The sequence below is a fragment of the Gambusia affinis genome, linkage group LG11, assembly GCF_019740435.1.
Source record: "Gambusia affinis linkage group LG11, SWU_Gaff_1.0, whole genome shotgun sequence".
NCBI lineage: Eukaryota > Metazoa > Chordata > Actinopteri > Cyprinodontiformes > Poeciliidae > Gambusia > Gambusia affinis.
The window spans coordinates 20,019,328-20,042,860 of NC_057878.1; the positions used below are offsets into that span (position 1 = coordinate 20,019,328).

The 23,533-nt window shown below is 35.5% G+C and overlaps 1 protein-coding gene across 1 annotated transcript in view; it reads left to right on the forward strand.

Moving 5' to 3' along the window:
- The window catches only part of cps1 (carbamoyl-phosphate synthase 1, mitochondrial), a 53,328-nt gene that overhangs the window by 2,066 nt on the left and 27,729 nt on the right, over positions 1–23,533 (forward strand). The window contains exons 4-23 of the mRNA XM_044130858.1: positions 1,574–1,718; positions 3,363–3,452; positions 3,538–3,594; positions 3,680–3,772; positions 3,862–3,951; positions 4,172–4,300; positions 4,522–4,628; positions 4,794–4,935; positions 5,122–5,199; positions 7,679–7,777; positions 8,118–8,213; positions 10,416–10,605; positions 10,748–10,905; positions 11,057–11,185; positions 11,375–11,519; positions 11,921–12,131; positions 14,913–15,111; positions 15,192–15,368; positions 16,736–16,854; positions 22,733–22,874. Of these exons, the coding sequence (XP_043986793.1) occupies positions 1,574–1,718; positions 3,363–3,452; positions 3,538–3,594; positions 3,680–3,772; positions 3,862–3,951; positions 4,172–4,300; positions 4,522–4,628; positions 4,794–4,935; positions 5,122–5,199; positions 7,679–7,777; positions 8,118–8,213; positions 10,416–10,605; positions 10,748–10,905; positions 11,057–11,185; positions 11,375–11,519; positions 11,921–12,131; positions 14,913–15,111; positions 15,192–15,368; positions 16,736–16,854; positions 22,733–22,874 (2,596 nt within the window). The remainder of the gene's footprint in view (positions 1–1,573; positions 1,719–3,362; positions 3,453–3,537; positions 3,595–3,679; positions 3,773–3,861; positions 3,952–4,171; positions 4,301–4,521; positions 4,629–4,793; positions 4,936–5,121; positions 5,200–7,678; positions 7,778–8,117; positions 8,214–10,415; positions 10,606–10,747; positions 10,906–11,056; positions 11,186–11,374; positions 11,520–11,920; positions 12,132–14,912; positions 15,112–15,191; positions 15,369–16,735; positions 16,855–22,732; positions 22,875–23,533) is intronic.

Below are 23,533 nucleotides of genomic sequence, written 5' to 3' on the forward strand. Positions count from 1 at the left end.
TAAACTTCGTCTTTTGTTCTTACACCATTCGATCTTAAACAAAACTGTACTCTGCAACAAATATCTGTCAAAGAAAGAAAATAAGACCAAAAAGAAACTCAGAAACACTTGTAAAAAATAGGACACTCCAGTAAATTTTAAAATATTTATTAACCAATGTTCAGATGTTGCCTCTTGTCATTAACAAATAACTGAAAAAGAAAGTGATTCTTAATCCTGCCCAAACCACACACACAAAAAATGTTTGGCTTACTGCAAAAATATCCAGAAAATGTGTTTTGTAACAAAGGAAAAGGTTAGGACACATCACTTCCTAATAGCTAGTGTTACCCTTTTTGGCTGGACTAGCTTCAGTGAGAAACTTCCTGTAGCCTTTTAATAGTCTTTGACATTGATCTGAAAAAAACCTGCTTCACTCCTCACTTTCAGCTGTGAGGTGTTTGAAAGGTTCCTTGCATTTATTGCCCGTTTCAATTCACACCACATCATAGTTGATGGATCTACGGCAATGTTTTAGGTAATTATTTGTTTTGGTTTTATTTCTTCTTTAGTGTTAATTGATTTTTACAGATGGTCTCACATTTTAATTAAATGTTGTAACAAACTAAGTTTTTTAAGGGGCTGTTTCGGACAGCTATCGCTGAGCACAAGAAGAGCCTCCTGTAGGGGTCTGTTTTACAATGGATCTGAAGAGTCTGACTGAAGGCCATCTGTTGCTCAGGGTTATCCATTGCATTCCTAGTGACCGAATCTGATGATCATACCCCAACAGACATTAGCAGAATAGACTGTTCTCTTCACAACAGACTTATAGAAAATCTACGGCACCTTGCTGCAAACCCTGAAGGACCCAAGTATTCTCAAGAAGAACAGTCTGTTCAGTCCCCTCTTCTGTACAACTTTGTTGTTGCCTCTGCATGTGCCTGCTTTTCTTAAGCACCCTCCAACACTTGGTAGAGTACATGATGATCTCTATGATGTTTTTTTTGGCAGAGTCTTACTAAAGCAAACAATCTTCAAAGCATGCTATTTTCAGCTCCATACTGCAGAGTTAGGACAAATAGCCATTCTGTTCTGTTGTTCAGTTTTACTCCTCTGTTCAAACAACATTATTCCAGAATTATTTGTCTATGTCTAGGTTCTCTGTGGAAACTGTTTTGTCTGATCCTTACATTTCTTTCTTATGGAGCAAATGTTTCCTCTTTGCATACGTCTCATGAAAGTTATGATTGCAAAGCCTCTACCTCTTCCATATCAACAGTAGCAATAGTGTGTTTTGGGTCCCATGATGACATTTTAGGGTTTTATGAGACTAAAACCCTAAAAGCATATTTTTCAGGGTGAACTGCATGCTTGTAAAACTTTATTATATGATATTGTTAGAATGGATCTTCAGTATCAGAATGTAAAAAACATATTCTGAAAATCTGCAGGTGTCCTAATTCTTTCACATAACTATGGACTAAATGATTTTATATGTTAAGATTATTAGTACATAGACACATTTTAAAAAAATAAAGCCCAACACTGAGTTAAAATAATTCCTCACTGCAATGTGGATTTATTGGTTTAGGTACCCTGAGGCCCTTACTGACCCCAGCTACAAAGGTCAAATCCTGACCTTGACATACCCCATTGTTGGAAACTATGGCGTACCCAACACCCAGGAGCTGGATGAGCTTGGCCTGAGAAAACATGTGGAGTCAGCAAACATCCAGGTATTACATGAAGGAGAGAGTGAACGGTTTTAGGAATTCTGTTCTGAATATTAAATTATAGAAAGTTCTTTCTCCGTGAGATTTTAGTGTATGCTTTTTTTATTTTGTAATACTAGTAAGCATAAAACAATATTTGATTACTTAAATATTCCCTTTCATATGTTTTAATAACATGCCTTATTATATGAAATTAATAAACTCTTTTAAAGTGCTATGCCCAAACTCGATCTCTCACAACGCGCACAACCCCCATAAGGTACGTAATTCTTATATTACGTACCTTACACATTTCTAATCCATCCATCCGTCCATCCATCCATCCATCCATCCGTCCATCCATCCATCCATCCATCCATCCATCAATTTTCTATCACCCTTGTCCCTAGCGGGGTCGGGAGAGGTGCTGGTGCCTATCTCCAGCTAACCTTCTGGGCGAGAGGCAGGGTACACCCTGGACAGGTCGCCAGTCTGTCGCAGGGCTTTTCTGGGTTGGCATTTCTGCTTGGTACTTTGTTTCTTGGTTTGTTATGAGGTTTTCCACACAAGTCCCTCCATAAACTTTAACTGGTTCAGAACTCACCAGCCTACGTCATCTCCAGAATCCTGTCTACTCACCAGTACTACTAACACCATCCCTTTAAGTTTTATCTTAAAGGGACTTTACTGGCTCCTCATCCTTTACGCATTGAGTTCAAAATCCTCCTATTAACATCCAAAACCCTCCAGAAGATAGCCACTCTTTTATCTTACTCATTTCCTGTGTGTTTACACACCATCTTGTACGCTTCATTTCTCTTTCAACTCTCTTTTCTCTATGCCAAGTGCCCATCTGTTGACCTTGGGGCTCAGGTCTTTTAGCTGCTCTCCTCTCAAAGTCTGGAATAAACTGTCACTCCTCAAATTTCATCTGTTCAAACTAGGGGCTTGACCTCGACAAGCACCTCTCCATATGTTCTCTTTTTAACCTTTGCTCACATTAAGCTGTGAATGTTAAGTGACCTTGAAAGACTTGAAAGGCTCTTGCAAATAAAATTTTTACATTTTTAATTTATTATTAAAAATTGAGTAATTAAAAAGTGAAAATAAAACGTGAGCAAAAGAACTTAAACAGCAACATGCAAACTTAAATAAATAATACTCTTCTGTTTTACAGTAGATCAATACTAAAACACAAATAAACATTCACACCACTGCATAAGCGAAGGTGCTGAATCAGCAGATTTAATGTTTACGTCCATATTCTTCTGTGGGAGGCTGAATGCATGGCACCAACAAATCAACAAGATTGAGAGACATTATTGTGTGAATTTTATTGAAATCTACTTCTGGATGCCTTTAAATCCTCAGGATTCCTTTGATCCTTTAGGAGAAACAGCATTTATAAGCAGGTCCACACTTTATAACAGCTTTGCTTTAGATTGTTTGTAGTTGAAAAATAGAATTTAAATTATTTAGTGTTCTGTACATACGGTTTTTCTTGAGATAATGGAGCTTACGTTACCTTCTTGCTGGTCATCTTCTATTATTTAATGCAAATGTTGCAGTTGTTTACATCACACTCTTTTGAAAAATCCATCAAACAAACTCAAGTTCTTATTAACTAGAACTTTCCTTAAGAGTAATATTTCACTTTAATGCCATTAGGTGTCTGGTCTTCTTGTTCAAGACTACAGCCATGAATATAGCCACTGGAATTCTGTCAAGTCTTTGGGTCAGTGGCTACAAGAAGAGCAGGTTGGTTTTCAAATTACCCAGCACTCGGTGCAGGTCCAAAGGTGCAGTTCCTTTTTGGAAATTAACTTTCCCTTCTGCTATAAAGGTCCCTGCACTGTTCGGAATAGACACCAGGATGCTGACCAAGATCATCAGAGACAAGGTCTTGTAAATTTTAAGGTTAGCTCTGTTGCATGGAATAAACAGAGTAGCTGATTGCTCACTGATTTGTTTTTGTTCCTCCTTAGGGCACTGTTTTAGCAAAGATTGAATTTGATGGACAGCCAATAGAGATATCTGATCCCAACCAGAAAAACCTGATAGCAGAAGTTTCAACCAAGGTGGAAACAACAAGACACTTTTGTTTTCATTCCTGCTATTAACAAAAAGCTGCAAAGATTTTAATTCGCCATGTCACCGTTTCCGTTAGGAAATCAAAGTTTTTGGAAAAGGGAACCCAATAAAAGTTGTGGCTGTGGACTGTGGCATTAAGCATAATATAATCCGACTGCTGGTTAAGGTAGGAATGGCAAAACGCTGAATTTGTAAATTTCCTTAACCTGTCATTGGTGCTATACATTTGAACATCAAAGTGTAAAACGTGTGTAACTTTGAGTGTTCTCCTTATAACATATTACATAAAGTTATCCATTTCACTGCTATTGTTCTTAACTTTGTGAAAAAAAAATTAGCCACATAATCTCTAAAAGACAATCCATTGCATTTATCTCTGGATGCAGCGAGGCACAGAGGTCCACCTCGTACCGTGGGAACAGGATTTGATGAGTTTAGACTATGATGGCCTGTTTATATCAAACGGACCAGGAGACCCATCTCTGGCTGAAACACTCATCAACAATGTCCGCAAGGTATGTTTTAGATGCCAAAATTTACCAAAATTTACCAAATAAAAGTGTTTTAGATGCACTGAAAAATGTTTGTGACCACTTAAAGTAAAAAGACGTAGAAGAAAAATTTGAAACAACATTCGGTTGACTTTTTAAAGAAAAATCCGAATCGGCCAAATAGACCACTAATTTCTGATCAGTGCATTGATAATATTAATGTAACTGAATTTGTTTTTATCAAGGTGCTTGAGAGTGATCGGCCTCAGCCGGTGTTTGGGATCTGCATGGGCAATCAGATCACGGCTCTGGCAGCAGGAGCAAAGTCATATAAACTGCCAATGGGTAACAGGTGAATAAACTCATTTTATATTAAGTAAATGCATGTAATTAACAAAATATCCAATCATTAAAATATTCTGTTTATAATAAACAGATTTTTTTTTTTTTAAGTTGCCTCCCTTAACAGAAAAAGAATACAAGTATTTAGATTTGATGCATACCTGTCACTCTCCAGAGGCCAGAACCAGCCAGTGCTGAATGTGATGACAGGACAGGCATTCATTACAGCCCAAAACCATGGTTACGGCATAGACAGCAAGTCCCTTCCAGCAGGCTGGAGCCCACTTTTTGTCAATGCTAATGATGGCACCAATGAGGTTAATTTCACTCTCCATGCTTATCAATAGATATGCATATTTATTTTCATTTGTGTTATACATTCAAGCACATTACAGAGTCTTTATGTGTTTCCAAAAACATTTTTTTAAAATACTCTCTTGTTTCTGGACTGCTATCAGTAGTTTTTGTTTGATTTCTTTATGTATAATATGCATATTTTTCAGGGCATCATGCACAACACTAAGCCTGTTTTCACGGCCCAGTTCCATCCGGAGGCTAAGGGTGGTCCCACTGACACTGAGGTAATTAAAGACTTTGATGGTGCTGCATAAAGTACCTGAATTCTATACTGCAACTAATTAAAGGTTTATTCAGAGGATTCAACCAAGGTAAAATTCCTCATATTCCACCAAAATAACACTTGCACAGATGATGGCCTAGAAAAGTGAAGCACTTAAACAGTGGAGTTTGCAAATTAGGAATAGAAAGAATTAATATATTTTTTTGTCTCTTTTGTTTTTGGCTGTTGGTAGGTTTTGGTTCTCTGGTAAAAGAAAAAGAAGCTATTGGCATGACATTATTGCAACAATGAAATGTTTGGATTCAGGTGTTTATTGAAAAATAAATATTTGTTTTGAGACATCCTACATTCAGTGTTTCGCAAAATTATTCATAACAAATGAGTGCTTTCACCTTTTGTCACATTACAAATGTGTCAAAGCATATGTAGTTTAAAACAAGTTAGAAGTTAATTTTGAAGTTGGAGATTTAAGGAAACCCAGAAAAAAAGAATTTCCTCTACTACAAATTTAAAAAAAATTACCATCCACCTGCATTAACAAGATGGATGAAGAAAGCTTTATTCAGAAAAGCAGCTAACAGGCTCATTTGAACTAATTCATCAAGTAGAGAGCAAAGAATCTGATCTTTATGAAAAAGCAACAATATATTAAAATCCATTGTTGAAAGAAAACTGGAATAAATTTGGTTTGCAGTAGGTCAAAATATGTAGTGGACACAGCAAACATGTAGGAAAGTGTTTTGTTTTGGTGACACAAAAATTGTAACTATTTGCCCGACATATAATAAAAGTAGTAGTACAAATATAACTCTGTGCATCACCCTGAACATACCGTTCCTGTGGTGAAACACATTGTTTGCAGCATCATGCAAACAATGTTAAGCTTGCATTGAGCAGGTGCAGGGAAGCTTCTAAGGAACGGGGACAGGACAAAGCTAAAATCCCAAAATGACAGCAAATACCCTGTGGGAGAACAACAATAAAATTGTTTGGATTGAAGAAGTTTATTCAGGAATGAGCATGACCCACTCAAAATCTGGATCTCAATCCAAATCTGGAACTGTGGCAAGAGATGAAAATTTTACAATGTGCTTCATCCAGTCTTACTAAGTTTTACCTTTCTGCAAAACAGAACTAGAAAACATACCAGTTTTTAATCCCCTGTACAAAATATCAACCTACATTTTTGAGATGTTTATGTATAAAAAAATCTTTAGACTTGAAATTCTTTTCCGTCCTCGTCACAAGCATGCTCTCCCCTGTGTGGTCTTTCAGTTAAAACCCCAAAGAAATACAGATCATACATAAAATATTTGTACTACACAAAACTTTGTATAACCACAAAGTTTGTGCAAGTCTGAAGTAAAGATTAAAATCTGTCTTGGCAGCAGAATGTATTACATCGGTCTCATTTAGAAAAATTACTGATAGTGCCCACTCTTCTGCAGTAGAGTGCCCATAGTTCTGTGTGATTATCCTTATTTTCTTTCTTGTTTTACCTTGTCAAAAAGGATAAATTTTTTTGAACTCTTTTTCTTTTAACCTTATTTATAAGATGTGTTCATCAGGCACCTACTTTCTGCAAAGCTCAAGCAATTTCTATTTAATTGCAAGTACTTTTTCCCAAAAACACAAAATTTCCCTTACTGAATTTTTGTCTATTTGTATAACACCATCACTCTGTTTGCAGACACATCAATAATGTTTAGGACCCAAGATATTTCCTTCCCCTGCTATTTGTGCCTAATTTGCACTGTGTAAAGATATTCACTTCTTAGCATCAGACTTCTTGAGGTTAGTTTTCTATCAGCAGGTGAACAATGAAATATCATAACTGTATTCAGATTGCATGAAGTAGAACAATGGCTTTGAAGACTGGTTTGATTCATCCTCCTCTTCCCTGTAATCACTTGGTTCACTTAATGTATCCCACTTTAGTTTTTGTAGTTTATGTGTAGCTTTTGTTCTGTTATGCTGCTTGTAGTCAAAATGAATAATGCAATTTTAGGCTGACATGACAAGGCCACGCTGTACTTTAATGTTCCCATCTTAAAAGTATTGATATTAAAATCAACCTGTATATTTTATTATTTACTTTTCATAATAATTGTTTTATTTACACTTGTTTTATGGGATTTGTGTCAGTGGTGAGGAATTAAATTAGATCTTTTTTAAATAAAAAAAATTCTGTATAGTCAGTTCATCTAAATTCCTAGGTAATTTTCAACCAATCAGTTCATCAATCGATTTTATGTATAAAGCACCCTTCATACTTAAAGCAGCTCAAAATGCTGATTTTGGTGAGTTGTTTTGGTAGTGAGGAGAAATAACTCCAAGATCAGAGAACGATCTGGTTATTTACACATGTATCACAGTCTCTTTAATAGTGTCTAAAGATTTCTTTATATTTTCTTACTAGGATATCATTCTGTATATTTCAGAATATTATTTTCATAATTAAAATTTCTTTGTTTCCACAGTTTCTATTTGATGCCTTCATATCCTTGATAAAGAATGGAAAGAACACTAACATTGTGTCAGTGATGCCCAAGAACCCCTGCATCCCCCCCAGAGCACAGGTACATGAAGTGTTTCGCATTTCAATGCTAAAATTTATTAACATTGGTGCATGTGACAGCTAAGAGAATTCACTAAACAAGATGTTTTTGAAATATATCAGAACATAAATAAAAATATCTGTATTTGATAAATACTCAACAATAGTCAAGGATATTGATGTTAGACTACAGAAAGAGAGCTAAAACTTTATGGGCAAAGTCTTTTGTTGCAGGAGTTGCACGTGAATGAAAGAATTCAGTTTTTCTCCAAAAGGAACTCATTTCTGCATGTTTGCTTTTAGTACGTATGAAGCTTCTCACTATTTGCCGTATTTACAATTTTTTTTTTGCCATGATGCAGGTTTCAAAGGTGCTGGTGCTGGGGTCAGGTGGTCTGTCTATAGGCCAGGCTGGTGAATTTGACTATTCTGGATCTCAAGCTATTAAGGCCATGAAGGTAAGAGGATCACAACGCCTCCTGTTGGTGTACAGATTGTAATTTTTAGCAGTGTCAATGAAAATATATAAAAAATTCACTGTTTTTATTCAAATAACATAATTATTTGAATAAATATTTAAAATTCCCTTACACACTGTATTTCAGTTCACATCAGTAATGCACTAAGGCATATACTAATTTCCTCTTTACAAGACACATCTGCTTGATGAGCAGGTGAGTATTTTAGAAACTCTTGGTCTACTTAGAATGTCAATAACAGCTATTTCTTGATCTTATGTAGAATTGATCAGAATTGAGAAAATAGCTTGTAAGCAGCAGTCATCTGGATAATATTTTCTTGTTTATTTCAGAAACAAAATCAGAAATGCTGACTATTTCCAAATGAAAGAAGACCAACAGTATCTTAAATAATCACTCATTACAAAATAGAGACAAAAGAGACAAAATATATCTTAAATTTGAACCTCAAGGTTTCTAGGCTACAGCAAAAGAAAAACAGTGGCTTACATTCTTGTCAGTTAAGGACAGAAATTTGAGGCTATAATTTGCACTGGTTCCTCAAACTTGGTAAATCTACGTACGCCAACAAGATTAAAAGCAATCAGTCCATCTGGGATTTGTCCTACTGAAGTCGATTTCTCGGGATGCATCTCATCTTGGCCAGTCAGCTGTTACTTTTACTCTGCACACTGACTTTAGGAAAACAAAGTTTTGATAGTGATTTCAGCAGCTTATGGGTTTTCTCATGCGAGCTGCTTGCTTCAGGTTGTTTAGTTATAAAACTTTACACATTCACTGAATTAAGGAAGATACAAGTCAGCTGGCTCCTCTCTGCATGATTTATCTAGAAAAATCAAGGTCATACCTGCTCAAAAACAATTACCAGTTCTGGGTAGAAACAAGCAACGCATTGAAAGTGGGACTCAGTTTTACAATACAATAGATGTGTAAACAAGATTACAATGGTTGGTCAGTTCAGAACATGACATGTTGTTTTCTTGTTCTAAATAGATATATCGGTGATTACAAAGAATCCTTGTCCCAAATAAGTATTCCACTTCATTATCAATTAGAATTATCCAGACAGTTTTCTGAACAATATGCAAAGAGAGAACTACCGTATGTTTTCTTTGTCCATGTCTGTATGTAAGAGTAAGAACATATGAACTGGCCAGAGTGTCTTATCTGTCCAGTTAGGTTGTTTAATGCTGATTTTTCACATATTTCAGTCATTAAAGAAGTATTTATGTCCCTCTCCGAGGTATCCACACCCCCCTCTGAATGATCATTTTTCTACATCAGTAAGGTGTCAGCAGACTCTGTTTTATTGGCCTTAGCAGGGCTTACCCTGAACTTTTATAGGTTACAACTTTATATTTTAGGTTGTTGCCTCGCAAGTGTGTCCTACTTTTCTTTTTAGATTCAATTAATGAGACAGATACCCTGAAGTGTTCCTTTCAAAATGCAGATGCTTGAGAACGGTTTTGCATCCCTGTGACACCCTTGCTGAATTCTTCACAACTTTTCCACGTTCATAGTATGACGCAATATGTTTCAAAGGTATTCATTTTGTGACATTACAACTGCAAGCTTAAAGTATTATAATGGGATTTTAAGTGACAGATGAAGATCACATAACATCCAGTTATGAAAACGGGAAATGAAGCTATGCTTTTCAAATTTTTTACAGATAAAAATATAAAAAATGTGGTTTGTATTTAGTTCTGTTTAAACTGGAGTAGTTAAAATGAGCCAATTTCATGGAAAAAGGAGTAAGAAGAAATCGATGATAGGCTGAGAAATCTGGCTTGCAGTTTGCCAAAGAGCAAGCCAGAATTGGCAAACTGCAAATATGGCTGATGATGTCCGATCATATTTGTTGATAATCGGAAAAACTGATACCCCAAAGTATGTAAGTTCTAAATATATTATATTTATAAAATAACAATATATTCAGTAGCTCAGTGTGCAGACCAATATTCACCTGAATGAAGTTTATGACTTTTCTGTCATCTAGTACCAGTAAAACTAGATTCCAAGAAAAAATGGTTTGGACCACTGTTTTATGGACTCACAATTTTGTTTCCTCTCACACATTCTTCTTTTTGTGTTTTTTGCAAAGTCAAATACCAGTAAGATCAAATTGGTTCCTTCTCACATTTTTAAATTGCTCTTTATTTATTTATTTATTTAATTCAGGAGGAAAACTTGAAGACAGTGCTCATGAACCCTAACATAGCATCTGTTCAAACCAATGAAGTGGGCTCCAAGCAGGCGGACTCTGTCTACTTCCTGCCAGTGACTCCACAGTTTGTAACAGAAGTGATTAAAACCGAGCGTCCTGACGGCATTCTGCTTTCTATGGGTGGACAGACTGCACTTAACTGTGGTATGATGTGTTTGCAGTTGAAAAGAGTAGAAAATCCACTTATTAAAACTTATGTTGGAACTAGTGTGCTTAATTCCATTTCTTTTGCTTTAGCAGATTCAACATGTTTTAATTACATGTACATAAATAAAATTCTGTTTAGGAGTGGAATTATTTCAACGAGGCATTTTGGAGCAGTATGGGGTGAAAGTCCTTGGGACCCCAGTGGAATCCATCATGGCCACAGAAGACAGGCAACTTTTTGCTGATAAACTCATGGAGATCCATGAGAAAATTGCACCCAGCATTGCTGTGGAGTCAGTAAGTATCCAAATAAGGTTGTTAGGATCCCATATGTAACTTGTACAATTTATTTAGTTTATATGCAGTATAATATAAGTACATGATGCTTTTTGTATAGAGATGTTTTGATAGAAATTGTCGTCTTAAATTATTCATGTGCATCTTTCAGGTGCCTCATGCCTTGAACGCCGCGGAGAAAATAGGGTATCCAGTGATGTTACGATCAGCCTATGCCCTGGGAGGTCTGGGGTCTGGTCTGTGTGCTACCAAAGAAAAATTGGAGGAAACTGCCCAGAAGGTATAATGTATAATCTAGGTGAAGTTGTCCAAACATTTAAAGTTTTATCATTATGAGGGTTGGGGCTTTAACTCATAATTATATAGGTGAAGTATTTACATCAATTTTAATGAGTACAAACTTTTAATGCAATTAATTAAATTTTCCTTACGTTTTTGCGTGTTTCATAACATTGTGTTTATACTGTAGGCCCTGGCAATGAGCAGTCAGATTCTGGTGGAGAAGTCTTTACTCGGCTGGAAGGAGGTAGAATATGAGGTTGTGAGAGATGTGGCTGATAACTGTGTTACGGTTTGCAACATGGAGAATTTTGATCCACTGGGCATTCACACAGGTACACACACACACACACATCAGTTTCTTATTCTTATTGAAGAGGCTCTAGTGTGGTATTGGCTCCCCCTTTGTGGACATAACATCTTCAACTACTTTGAGAAGGTTACTAACAAGGTTTTGAAGTGTGTTTATCGATATTTCTTATTATTCTTCCACAACAGCATTTTTGAGGTCAGGCATTGATGTTGGAACTCGCTTGTTCAATCAGTGGAGTGGCAAACAACTTTTTCAGTTAATTAAATTTGGATTTGATTTGTTGTGATTTGTTTTATCTTCATGAGTTTTAAATTGGCTGGTAATTATTTTTGCTAGAATATAATTTTAATATTTAATTTTTATATTAATTCAAGCCTGCAGACTTTTTAGATCTTCACAACCTCCTCTTCCCTTATTTTTTAGGCGACTCCATAGTTGTAGCACCAAGTCAAACATTGTCCAATGAGGAGTACCACATGCTTCGTGAGACGGCTATTAAGGTGGTGCGTCACCTTGGAATTGTGGGCGAGTGCAACATCCAGTATGCACTCCATCCATCATCGCTGGAATACTGCATCATTGAGGTTAACGCTCGGCTCTCAAGAAGCTCAGCTTTAGCATCCAAAGCTACTGGGTGAGAACATTTATGCTGTGTAGAGTCTTGTAAAATATGATTTAATTGTGTAACTAGAAATAAGATGACAATCCATCTACAACAATTTCAGGAATCAGGACCTTCTAGGAGGATTTTCCCCCATTACTCATGGCAAAATTTTCCCCAAATTAAAGATGTTGTACTTTTGTGCAAATTAAAACAGTGTCATCTTGGAGGAAACAAATATACCCTCATCTTACTTCTTCAGAAAAGAAAATATGCCAGCATCTTAAATTTTACCCCAAATTCTTGTCAGTTTCTGTTGTCTATAAACAGACCTGAGACATAATGTTATAGCACACTACTGTTGTGTCTATGCTGAATTTTTGATGAATGACACTGGTCTGGTGCCACACACACAGTTTTGATTGCACTTTTGTTGGTTCCATGTTTGATTATTCCATCACTTAAAGGTATGGCAGCACCTTTCTCAAGCTTATTAAGACTTAAAAAAAAAAGGTTTACATTGAAAAAAATGACCTCTAACTGAAAACTATTTACATATTCACCAATTTCAGTAAATACAGAAAGACCAAGGCCTCATACTTTTGTTGATACTGTGTCAGTATTCATTGTTTAACAGTTTCGTAAATGAATTTAAAATTGAAGGGAGAGGATGAAAACAACATTAAACACACAAAGAGACGTTTGGGTGTGAAAATTGCTTTCCAGCTTATTTCTTTACAGATTCATAATCACTTGCCTCATAATTTGTGCCTTTTTCAGTGAGAACAATTTTGTCTAAAAATCAATTGTTCATTAAAATGAACAATTCAAACAAAAGTGTAATCCAGATTTTGTTCATGGGTTCTTCAATATGGGTTTTGATGAGCACTGCTTGGAGACTTCAGCATCTTTCACATATGTATCCATTTAGTATGAAATTGTATGCATTTAGATAACATGTTGCTTTGCTTAGAAATTGAAATGAAAATGGCAAGAGTAGTAACACACTGCAAATGTAAAGAGAATTTATGCTGTCTGGAGTTTGTAACTCTATAGGATTATTGTTAAATCTGATACATGTGTTTGTGCTGCAAAACTTATCCAGGGGATAGGATTTTCTGCAGAATGTTATGGTTAAGAAAAATTAAAAAAACATAGTACAAATAAAACTAAAGTCAAGGTTGGCTAATGATAGATTAGTCTAAACAGACACAATTTCAGTAACTTTTAGGAAAACTGCAAATCCTATTTTTTTTCTTTTGCCAGAAACATGAAGGTTTAAGAAGTTATCATTGAAAAATGCAATGTATATAATGTACTGAAGCGACCACTCTATCTGTTGTTGTCCTATGCCTATAAATGCATTGCAAGTGTACTTTCTTTTCTCATACATTAGTGAGACGGATGTGAGATGGTTTAAACATGGCAAAAAAATAATTAAGTTGCCCTTTTGTGGTCATGTAAAGTGTTTGTGATTGCCTACATAGAATAGTAGACCAATGTAAAATTTTCAGCTTGATTTTCTTATTTTTTTTAATTGGTAAAATGAGGTAAAGCAGAGTGCTTTCTGACTAGCTGTTGGCCTTTATCTACTCAAAGAATTTATTTGTTTTCCACAAACTACCTCTGGAATTACATTTGTCTGCAAGGCAATTTTTGGTATAGCTTATTTTCAGCAACAAGCCAATACAAATTGTTTTACATGATTAGAAGATGAATAAAATAATCAGCACTCAAAACAAAAAGTAAATAAAAACACATTGCTGTGGACAAGGAGAAAATGGTGACAGGTGAAAGGCAGACTACACATTATGATGTTCTGGTAGTCAATAATCAAAGGCAGCTGTAAAGAAATTGGTTTTTAGCATTGATTTAAAGGTTAAAGTGCTTCAGTGTTTCAGCCTTTTTGCAGTTTTCTGAAAATTTGGTTGAGATTAGAGGAGTTTAAGAACTGAAAGTTGCTTCTCTGGGGTCGTAAGTGGTGTACAAGGTTAATACAACAGCAAGAGATCCATCCATCCATCCATCCATCCATCCATCCATCCATCCATTTTCTGTTCACCCTGGTCCCTAATGGGGTTGGGAGGGGTGCTGGTGTCTATCTCCAGCTACGTTCCGGGCGAGAGGCTGGGTCAGCCTGGACAGGTCGCCAGTCTGTCGCAGAACAGCAAGAGATCATTAATGTATTTTGGTTAAGGATTTATAAATCACTAAGCCATTTTGTGATTTATTCATGAACAAAAGTAGTTTTAGTGAACTAAAGGAACCAATTCTGATAAGATATTCGCCTAATCTCACTTCAGAAAATCATAACTATCCCTGTGAAGCACTCACCTTCATCTTCTGCTCCATGGTAATAACCTCCACTTAACTCACCAGATGAGGACCTGTGCTCACATTTAGCTGTAATTTGTGCTTTGCAAGATGAGTTTTCTTTTGAAGGGAAATATTTTGGCATTGTAATATCTTGAGATCTGGAGCCACATTTCTTAAATTGTTGAAATAACATGATTCAAAAAGCCCACCATAATGTCTTCAATTTAAGTTTAACATTATCACAGTAAATCACAGTTTTAGTCACAGTGATTTTTAAAAATATCATATCTTACTCCTACTAGGTAGTATTATAAATTAAGCTACACTATATTAAGACAGGACAACACTTGGTCTAAATGTTACAGTATTAATATTGTACAACAGCACAATGTGGACAAAATGACAAAGATGAATTTACATTATGTTTTTTTGTACAGATAGTCTAATAATTTCTTCCCCAAAGTTGATATTGGTCCTGCTGTTTGCTGTGGTTCACAGTTACCCCTTGGCATTTGTAGCTGCTAAGTTAGCTCTGGGAATCCCTTTGCCAGACATCAGAAACGCCGTATCAGAAAAGACCACCGCCTGCTTTGAGCCAAGTTTAGACTACATTGTCACCAAGATTCCCCGCTGGGACCTGGACCGCTTTCAGGGCATGTCATTGGAAATAGGCAGTGCCATGAAAAGTGTTGGAGAGGTGGGTAGGACATATATAATTAAACACTTCCTAACTTACGTACTCACTTAGTCACTCACCTTCCCCTCTTGTGGATTCAGGTGATGGCGGTGGGTCGAACGTTTGAGGAGAGTGTGCAGAAGGCTTTGAGGATGTGTCATCCATCTGTGGATGGCTTTGTTCCCAGATTGCCACTCAAGAAAGCCTGGGGCAACACAAAGAACCTTCAGCAGGAGCTGGCTGTGCCCTCCAGCACCCGCATCTTCTCCCTTGCCAAGGTGCGTAGATCCTTTAAAATATTAATAATAAATGAGACTGACTATCGTTTTCTCATTAAAACCACAGTGTTAATGAAATTTATTTTCCCTCGCCTTCTGCACGAGTAGCAATGAATGATTAATTGTGTAGAAAACCTTGTCTGTCTGTGAAGGCTTGTCTTTTGCGGATTACATAAACAGCAAGAGGAAGACGTGTATAACACTTTGATTGTCTGACAATGTGGCTTTTTGAAGTATGTTACGGAGATTCATCTAAATTGCATAATATCTTTAAATGTTTGTCCTCTGTCCATTTCTGTATCTCATTGCAGAGAATTGCGAGTGAATTGCTTTTAGTCTGCATAGTTTCTAAAGGTGAAATGAGAAGCAGCCTAAGCTTGCAGAGTCAATCTTTTTTATTCAAACAAAGAGAAGAGTTATTGTAAATTGGAAATCTTGCACATATTCACCTCTTCAGCTGTTTTAATCACCATCTCTGAAAGAAGCAAAATAAGCTTGTCACTGTCAAAACATCGAAGGCTCAGGTAGTGGTGCATATTTCCCATATAATAGAGTTATAGTTTTACAGTTAGCAACACATTGTTCAAAATGTAAAATAAAAGTTGTTCAGAAGTTTAAAGCAAGGCGATTATATAAAACAATATCCTAAGCTTTGGACATCTCATGAACCACTCTTGAATTCATCATCTGAAAACAGAAAGAGCATAACACAACTGCAAATGCCTGATTTGGCTGATTATCTACACTGACACCCCAGATAAGGAATATAAAATTGGAGAAGCAGTCAGAGATCCATGGTAGCTCTGGAGAAGCTGCAGAGATCCACTGCTAAGGTGGGAAGTTAGTTGAAAGAATGCTATTAGCTCTGCGTGTGTTGATAAATGATCAAACTAAAACCGTATTCTAATAAAGGCATTACTAAATTCATAGTTATTCACAAATAAAGAAACAGCAGCAATGTGCTTGCTTGTGCATGGAATTGTTTGACTAAAATCCTTCCACATTATTGAGGCTATTTTGCTTGTCAGAAGTCTAATAAAAAAATATTTATTGTCTGTTGTCAGAGCACAACCTGTTATATTATATGTTCATGACAGAAGGGGTTTAAACAACACTTCTTAATGAAATGCCAAAGTAATATATTTCTCCTGCAATATATATGTCATCTGAAGCAGTCCTTGAAGGAGGAATGGACACCAGCATGTTATTTATGTTTACTGTCCACTAGTCTTCATTTGAAATCACTGGATGTTCATCATCAGCTGAAACCTTCTGAATGCCAGCTTTCAGGGGAGTAAATAATGAATAGGGTGATGATGAAAAATGAAAATTGATGCTCGGTCTCTTTCATGTGCCTTACTTTTCAGGCGCTGCATAACGGTATGAGTGTTGATCAGATTCATCAGCTCACGGCCATAGATAAGTGGTTCCTCCACAAACTTCGCAGAATAACACATTTGGAGCAAAACCTTGGAAACTATAGCAGGTAACACCAATGGAGAGTAAATACCTGTTGGAGCCTTTGGGCACAGGAACTTGTGGGTTTCTATGCACTGATGTTCAGGGACATAATCTTAATTACATTCACAGATTCTAGTTTTTCATCATGGTCGTTACCGGTACACAAAATATCAAAAATATATATGAGCCTGGGACTCGTATATATACAGAACTTGAAATCCCATATGACATGGTTACCTTGCAACAACAGAAAACACAATAATGGTGTATTGCTGAGAAAAATAACAGCAAAGCAAAGCACAGATAATATAATAAATACAATCATTTTAGTAGTTCCTCTTGGCCATAGTTTTCTGCCAAAATGAAATGTAGTAAGTGAGATCACTTTGTGTACAAAGAATGCAGTCAAATAATAAAAATCAACATGGAATTCTCAACCCAAACATTTTAAAACTTTGTTTTAAAATAAATGCAATTTGTATCTTTATATCCGTACAAGGCAAAAGAGATAAAAACAAGCTTTTCTGAAAGGAAAATTGGTATCCAGTGATAAAACCTACAATTAAGTTTCAACATCTGAAAGGCATTGTTTACCTAAATTGTGAAAAAAAAAAATGTTGCAAGCAATCGTCAAGTTTTATAGCATTTATTTTCATTGAAGTCCTAGGTATATAATTAGAAATAATAGGATCTTATTTAATTTTGTTCAACACCAACAATGACAGATAACCTTTTTTCATAGTTTTCACCTTCTTACATCCAAATATCTGCTTTATAAAATGAAATCGTTCAGACAGAAAAAGTGTCCTCAATTTTAATTGCATCTCTCCAGTAGTATTATGTCTTCAAAACTGAAAGAACTTTTCTATTATAAAATAAGTCAAATTTTGACTATAATAAATGCCTAAACTGTGCTCACATATATAAAAATGGACTTTATTACTCAATTTATCACAACTTATCTGTATCCCACAATCTTTTTTAACCATTAAGGTTAGAAGAAACAACCTTGTTGCTGCAAAGCCCCAAATAAAGTATGCATTTCCTGCTAAGAACAAGTCACCATATTGCTGAACTCTTCCCGCTGATGCAGAGTTTTACCTCAACACCCAGCTTCTGGTTAAAAACCAGAACTTAAGACCTAATACTTAAGACCTAGTAATTTTATTAATTTATTCTAATTAAAGTTTAATAATTGATCCATTTGCATTTATTTTTGTCCTCACTTCTACATTTGAAACTCAAGGCATGGCTAAAGATTGCACATAAACAATTCTTTCTTGAACACCTTTATGGGCTATTGTTGTGTTACATTAGCTTCAATAGCACTTCTAGGAATCACAAATGGAGAAATATGATAAAATCAAGGTAAAAAAACAACAACTTCAGTCTTCATAATCTTTCAGTTATATTCTTTCAAAGGGTTCACATTCACTTTCCTGTCTTTCTCTCTGCTGCACTGCTTTGCCCTCCGGCTCTTTCCTGAATGGCTCAAATCAAAGAAAGGATGAATTATTATGGATCAGCCATGGGTGACCTCTTGCTTTCTTTTGCTGGTTAAAATTTAATGGCTAGTCATCCGCTGGGCAACCTGATACACGGTGGAACGTTGTAATTGTCGCTACCTCCACTAGTGTTGGGGACTTCTGGATGAACACAGAACATCTGGCTGTTGTCAGACTAATGAAGCATAGACCTGAGTGCAGGTGGGCTCCAGCTCTATTGCACATTAGACACAACACATTAAACTTTTTCTGTAATTTGTAGTGAATAACAATCATGCACATAGTGTGGAAAAAATTTTTTTTTTTTTTTGTAAGACTTTAATGTTATCATACATGCACAAAACTATAATGAATCACATTATTTAATCAAAAGAAAAGCTTATCTATTATGTGTATCTTGAAAGCAAATGTATTTATTGATTACAAAGAATTTGATGCTGGACTTGCTGGGCTAGCTGCATGTCAACAACCTCATCATTCCTGCATAAGGCTGATGGCATTGTAAATTAACTTTTGAGGCTGAATACAGTGCCAACTCCACTGTGCACTCAAATCTATTTATTTCTACAGTGGTTTTGATCTGTGCCAAGCAAAGTGCAGGTAGACTTTAGTTCCCACCTCGGTGTACAGGGGCACAAAGCTCAGTTAAGCTTGTGCTGCATTCAAATCAAAGTTGAAATTTGTTTATTCTTGGCTGCTGTCCGTGGTGATAGAAATTCTGTCACCGCCAACAGACAGGAGATTTGACAAACTGCTTGAAACAAACAGCAGCTGGTCAGAATGTGAGGGGGGAAAAAAGAGCTCCTTCATAAGGTACAAGCTGCTCTCTAGAATCATAGAGTGTTATTAAAATTAGATTATTGCAGAAGATCAATAGAAAAGTATATTTTAAAAGAAATCCTTAAAGTATAGTAAAGTATGTTTATTTCTATAAATATAAAACTTAGTTGGGCCTCTTGCATAAAAGCGATGACCCTGTGGCACTGCAATGGAACCCCGGGTTGTTTGGATGAAAATGAAATCAGCATTTCTATAAAGCTTGTGAGTAGAAGGATAATTAAGTGCTCTTAAATTTCCTGGTAGATGGCTGTGTTGAATAAGTTCTTCAGAAAACACAGTGAACCAACTCCACCTTAAATCATCACTGACTGGAAACTTCATAGTAGACAACATAGTAGATTCTCAGACCTTGATTTCCATACAAAATGTAACATTTGCCTTAAAAGAGGACTTTGGACCACCTAGCAACAGTCTAGTTATTTCTTCCTATGCCCAGTTAAGATGTTTTTGACACTTTATGCTTAATGAATGGCTTGATATGAGGAGTGCAAAATTTGTAGTTTGTGTAACTGTGCGCAGTGACTCTTGATGCACTGACTTAGTCTGCTCCCCCCTCAAATTCTTCAGTGGATGTTGATCGACAATCCTCTCAAGGCTGTTGCATCCCTGTTGGTGGTGCATGTTTTCCTACCATACTTTTTACTTCCTCTCAACTCTCTTTGAATTTGCTGCAACTTTTTTTCACAATATTCAAATCTTCTGAAACTAATTTTGTTTGGTTTCATTATTTGGAAGCCATACTCATCAAAATTACAAGAAACCAGTCTGTGCTAATGAAGCTATAATATGAGCCTCACTTTCTGAAATGACTGAGAAAAAGTGTTGAACATTTTTACAATGTTTTGGTTTTTGAGCTGTTTTTTTTTTAAATTTTTGTTACACAAAAAGAATGTGCAGATTTACAGAAAACAGCTTGTTGTTTTTTTTTAAAGATTTGGATGAACAGAACATTACAGGCAAATTCTGTTCAGTTTAGCTCCATATTGACAACAGACTTAAATGCAAGGCTCAGTGAATTATGCATTCAGGCGGCAATTTAGACTAAATGATTTTATTATTTTTTTAAGAGGGATTTTAGGTGCACAGACTATGTTACCTACAATATACATATATATACATAAAATGCTGTATATATCAAAATAACTTACTCATTTGAGCTCAGCTGATGACTGAAAGTCCAAGGCAGAGCTTTTGTAGATAGGCGTCTTAATGCATGAGCAAGTGCTAAGGTAGTCCCGAATGGCTGCCTTGGGAGATTCAAGGGTTTTTCAAACATGCATAAAAAATACAAGCAGCAGTCCAGGTATGTTTTTGATGAGGGAATAACATTATAACATGATATAATGCTCATAAAAAGATAATTTACATAATTCCCCCATTTAAAGCTGTCTAAAAGAAGCACTTCATGTAGTGATGAGGTAGGAAGAGGAGGAAAAAGCACTGCCATTCTTGAACAAGACTCTACATATTTTGTATTTTTTCTTTATTGTTCATTCCCTTTGTGTTCGTCAGATAGCCTGCACTTCCTTTTATCTGAGCACATATGTATGACTAATATTTTATTTGTGTGATACACCTTTGCTTTTAAGATCCAAAGCTGTGAATGATCCTCCTTTTCTTTTTTTAAGTGCTTAATATTCAGCTGAAGGCAATAAATCTCCAAAACACAAAAATGCACCACAGTGCTTTTGGTCTTCCAGGCTGCTCTCATTTTGTTGTTTCTGGGGCTTGTTGCACAGCCCAGCCATGTGCAGTGGGAATTTAAAACAGACTTGATATTTTTCAATATAGTTATGCTGTGAAATGATAAATAATTCATTCATTAGAAGAAGGAATAGCAGCTTGGACTTCAGCAGCGTAATTCCACCCCTTTGGACTTTACCTTTAGTTCAAGCAGTTCTAGTGTAATATGGAAAACATACTGGATCAGTTTATGGCGGCAAGACTATACTAGTTTTAGTAGTTTATGTATTTAGTTTATTGTGGAACCAAATAGAACAAGCAATTGGTTACCTCTTTTGAATTAACTATTTGATAAGTGGATATTTGAATAAAAAATATATTGAGCTAAGTTATTTATGCCAATTAATATAATCTGTCTTAATATATCTTGGATTTTTGAAGACAATTTTAATTATAATTTCAAGAAAGTTACATAAAATTTCATCAAGATTAATACATTTTTAACCTCGAAAAGAAATGTTTTTTTTCTCATTTGGCTTAGGCACAGCAGCTGCTTTTTCACTGCTATTTAAGCAGACTTTTGCAGAGCAGACTCTTTTAGGGGCTGAATTGTGGTACTTTTGGGTAGCAGCGGTCAGATAGTTACTCTCTGCACTCCTGACTCTGTGTTTTCTTATCTTCAGGTTTTTTTTTACTTCTGCAGAATAAATTGTATATTTTTCCTACCAATGAATTTCTTTTGTTTACTATAAATTTGGAGTATTTCTAAAAAAAAAATAATTCATTGGATTTGTTCTAAAAAATCTGTATTTTATTTGCTGTCAATGGAAGTCTTTGATCCCTCTTTATAAAGTCAAGTTTGTTTTGATACCAGAACCAAATCCACCTTGTAGTTCCTGAGACATATGGAATTCATTTTGGGGGTGTCATTTTCGAGAACTTTCAAAAAGCTCTAAAGAAGAAGCTTGGTGTTCAACGGGTTAATCATCTACATAGACTTCAGTCCTCATGAATACTTTATAGAAATGCTTTTTGCTTCGACTTATTATCTACATGACATTATTATTATTATTATTATTATTATTATTATTATTATTATTATTATTATTATTATTATTATTATTATTATTATTATTATTATTATTATTATTATTATTATTATTATTATCCAAGCAGCAATCTATTTTGTATGCATCAGTTGTCTGATACTATTTCTACTTTTAGCACTTAGCCATGTTTCTAAAAATTAATTTTTAAATGCTTTGCTCTTAGCAGTTTATCTTGCTTTTCCAACACAATTCTGTGTTTGTCATTCTCTTATTAATTTCTGTATAGTAAACTATTCCCTGCTGCTGCTACACCACTGGGTAAAGGACCCACTGACATGTTTGAAGTGCAATAGACTAGAAAATAACCAAACATGTTAGAGAAATCAGAGCGTAAAAAGGACTTCCTGGTGAACTGCTTTTGTCTTAGTTTGAATATTTTCCCTGAGTGTTATATAACCATCAGTCATGTGGATTCTTGGATTAGGCAGATTGAGACAGATTTAATGCATTGCTGCTGCTTTAGTTTGTCACTTCAAAGAAACAAGCTGAACCAGGCATGTTTTCTTCTGGCAAGTTAATAAATAAAACCTGCTCAGAAAATATCCAGAAGATGGCTTTAGAACAGCACTCAGGTTTGAACTCTGTGCTTTGACTATGTATGTCTGGAAAAATAAGAATTATGCAAATACGACAGACAGTTCTGTTAAAACCGTTCTGTTAACTGAATCTTTTTGGTATTTAGAACAATTGTTATTCATGTGTTTTATAATGATGTCTAAACTTTTAGAGATGTATAATTGCCACCTGTTCTTGTCTTTTCACCCAGAGATACAGTACCCAAGGAGCTGTTACTGAAAGCCAAGCAGGATGGCTTCTCAGACCAGCAGGTCGGTCAGATTCTTGGCTGCAATGAAACAACTGCTAGAGAGCTGAGGGTCTTTAATGGCATCAGACCTTGGGTTAAACAGGTGAGTGGCCTCAGACTTCAAGGTCAGATTCAGTTTTAATTGCCTGTGCCTGGTAAATAAATATAATATTTTGTACCTCTTTTCGTTTGGCCTGAAAATTGTGGAAATTTATGACGTTAATGACATGAAATTAAATCGTAATTTCATGTTATACCTAATTTTTAGGTAAAGCATTTGTTAGTCAGGCCACTTCATAACACTGACCCACTACCAGTCTTGCACTGCTTACAGATGTTTGTGGTTTGAATACTTTTTTTGCACAAATCTAATACGATATTGAGCAACATTACATAAAATGAATTCTTAAAACTAATTGGTACAAGAAACAATTTCTCATATTTAAAGTGAAACACGTTTGACTTCAGTCAATTTTACAAAACGTTAGAGTATTAGTGCATGATAAAAGGGTTCTCATATATAGTATGTTATGGAAATATTTTCCAGCTAATTTTGAGCAATAGCTAAAATTGAAATATAATCTTTACCAAAAATAGATTTTTTAACCAAACTACTGGGTAGCATACAATAAAATCTGAATTTACTCAGGTTAGCGTTTACTCAGGTCAAACTCATTTTCATATCAGGCCACATCAAGTTAATGAATGTCATGAAATGGCCCATTGTGGCAGAATATTGTATTAAAACTACTTATAAACAAA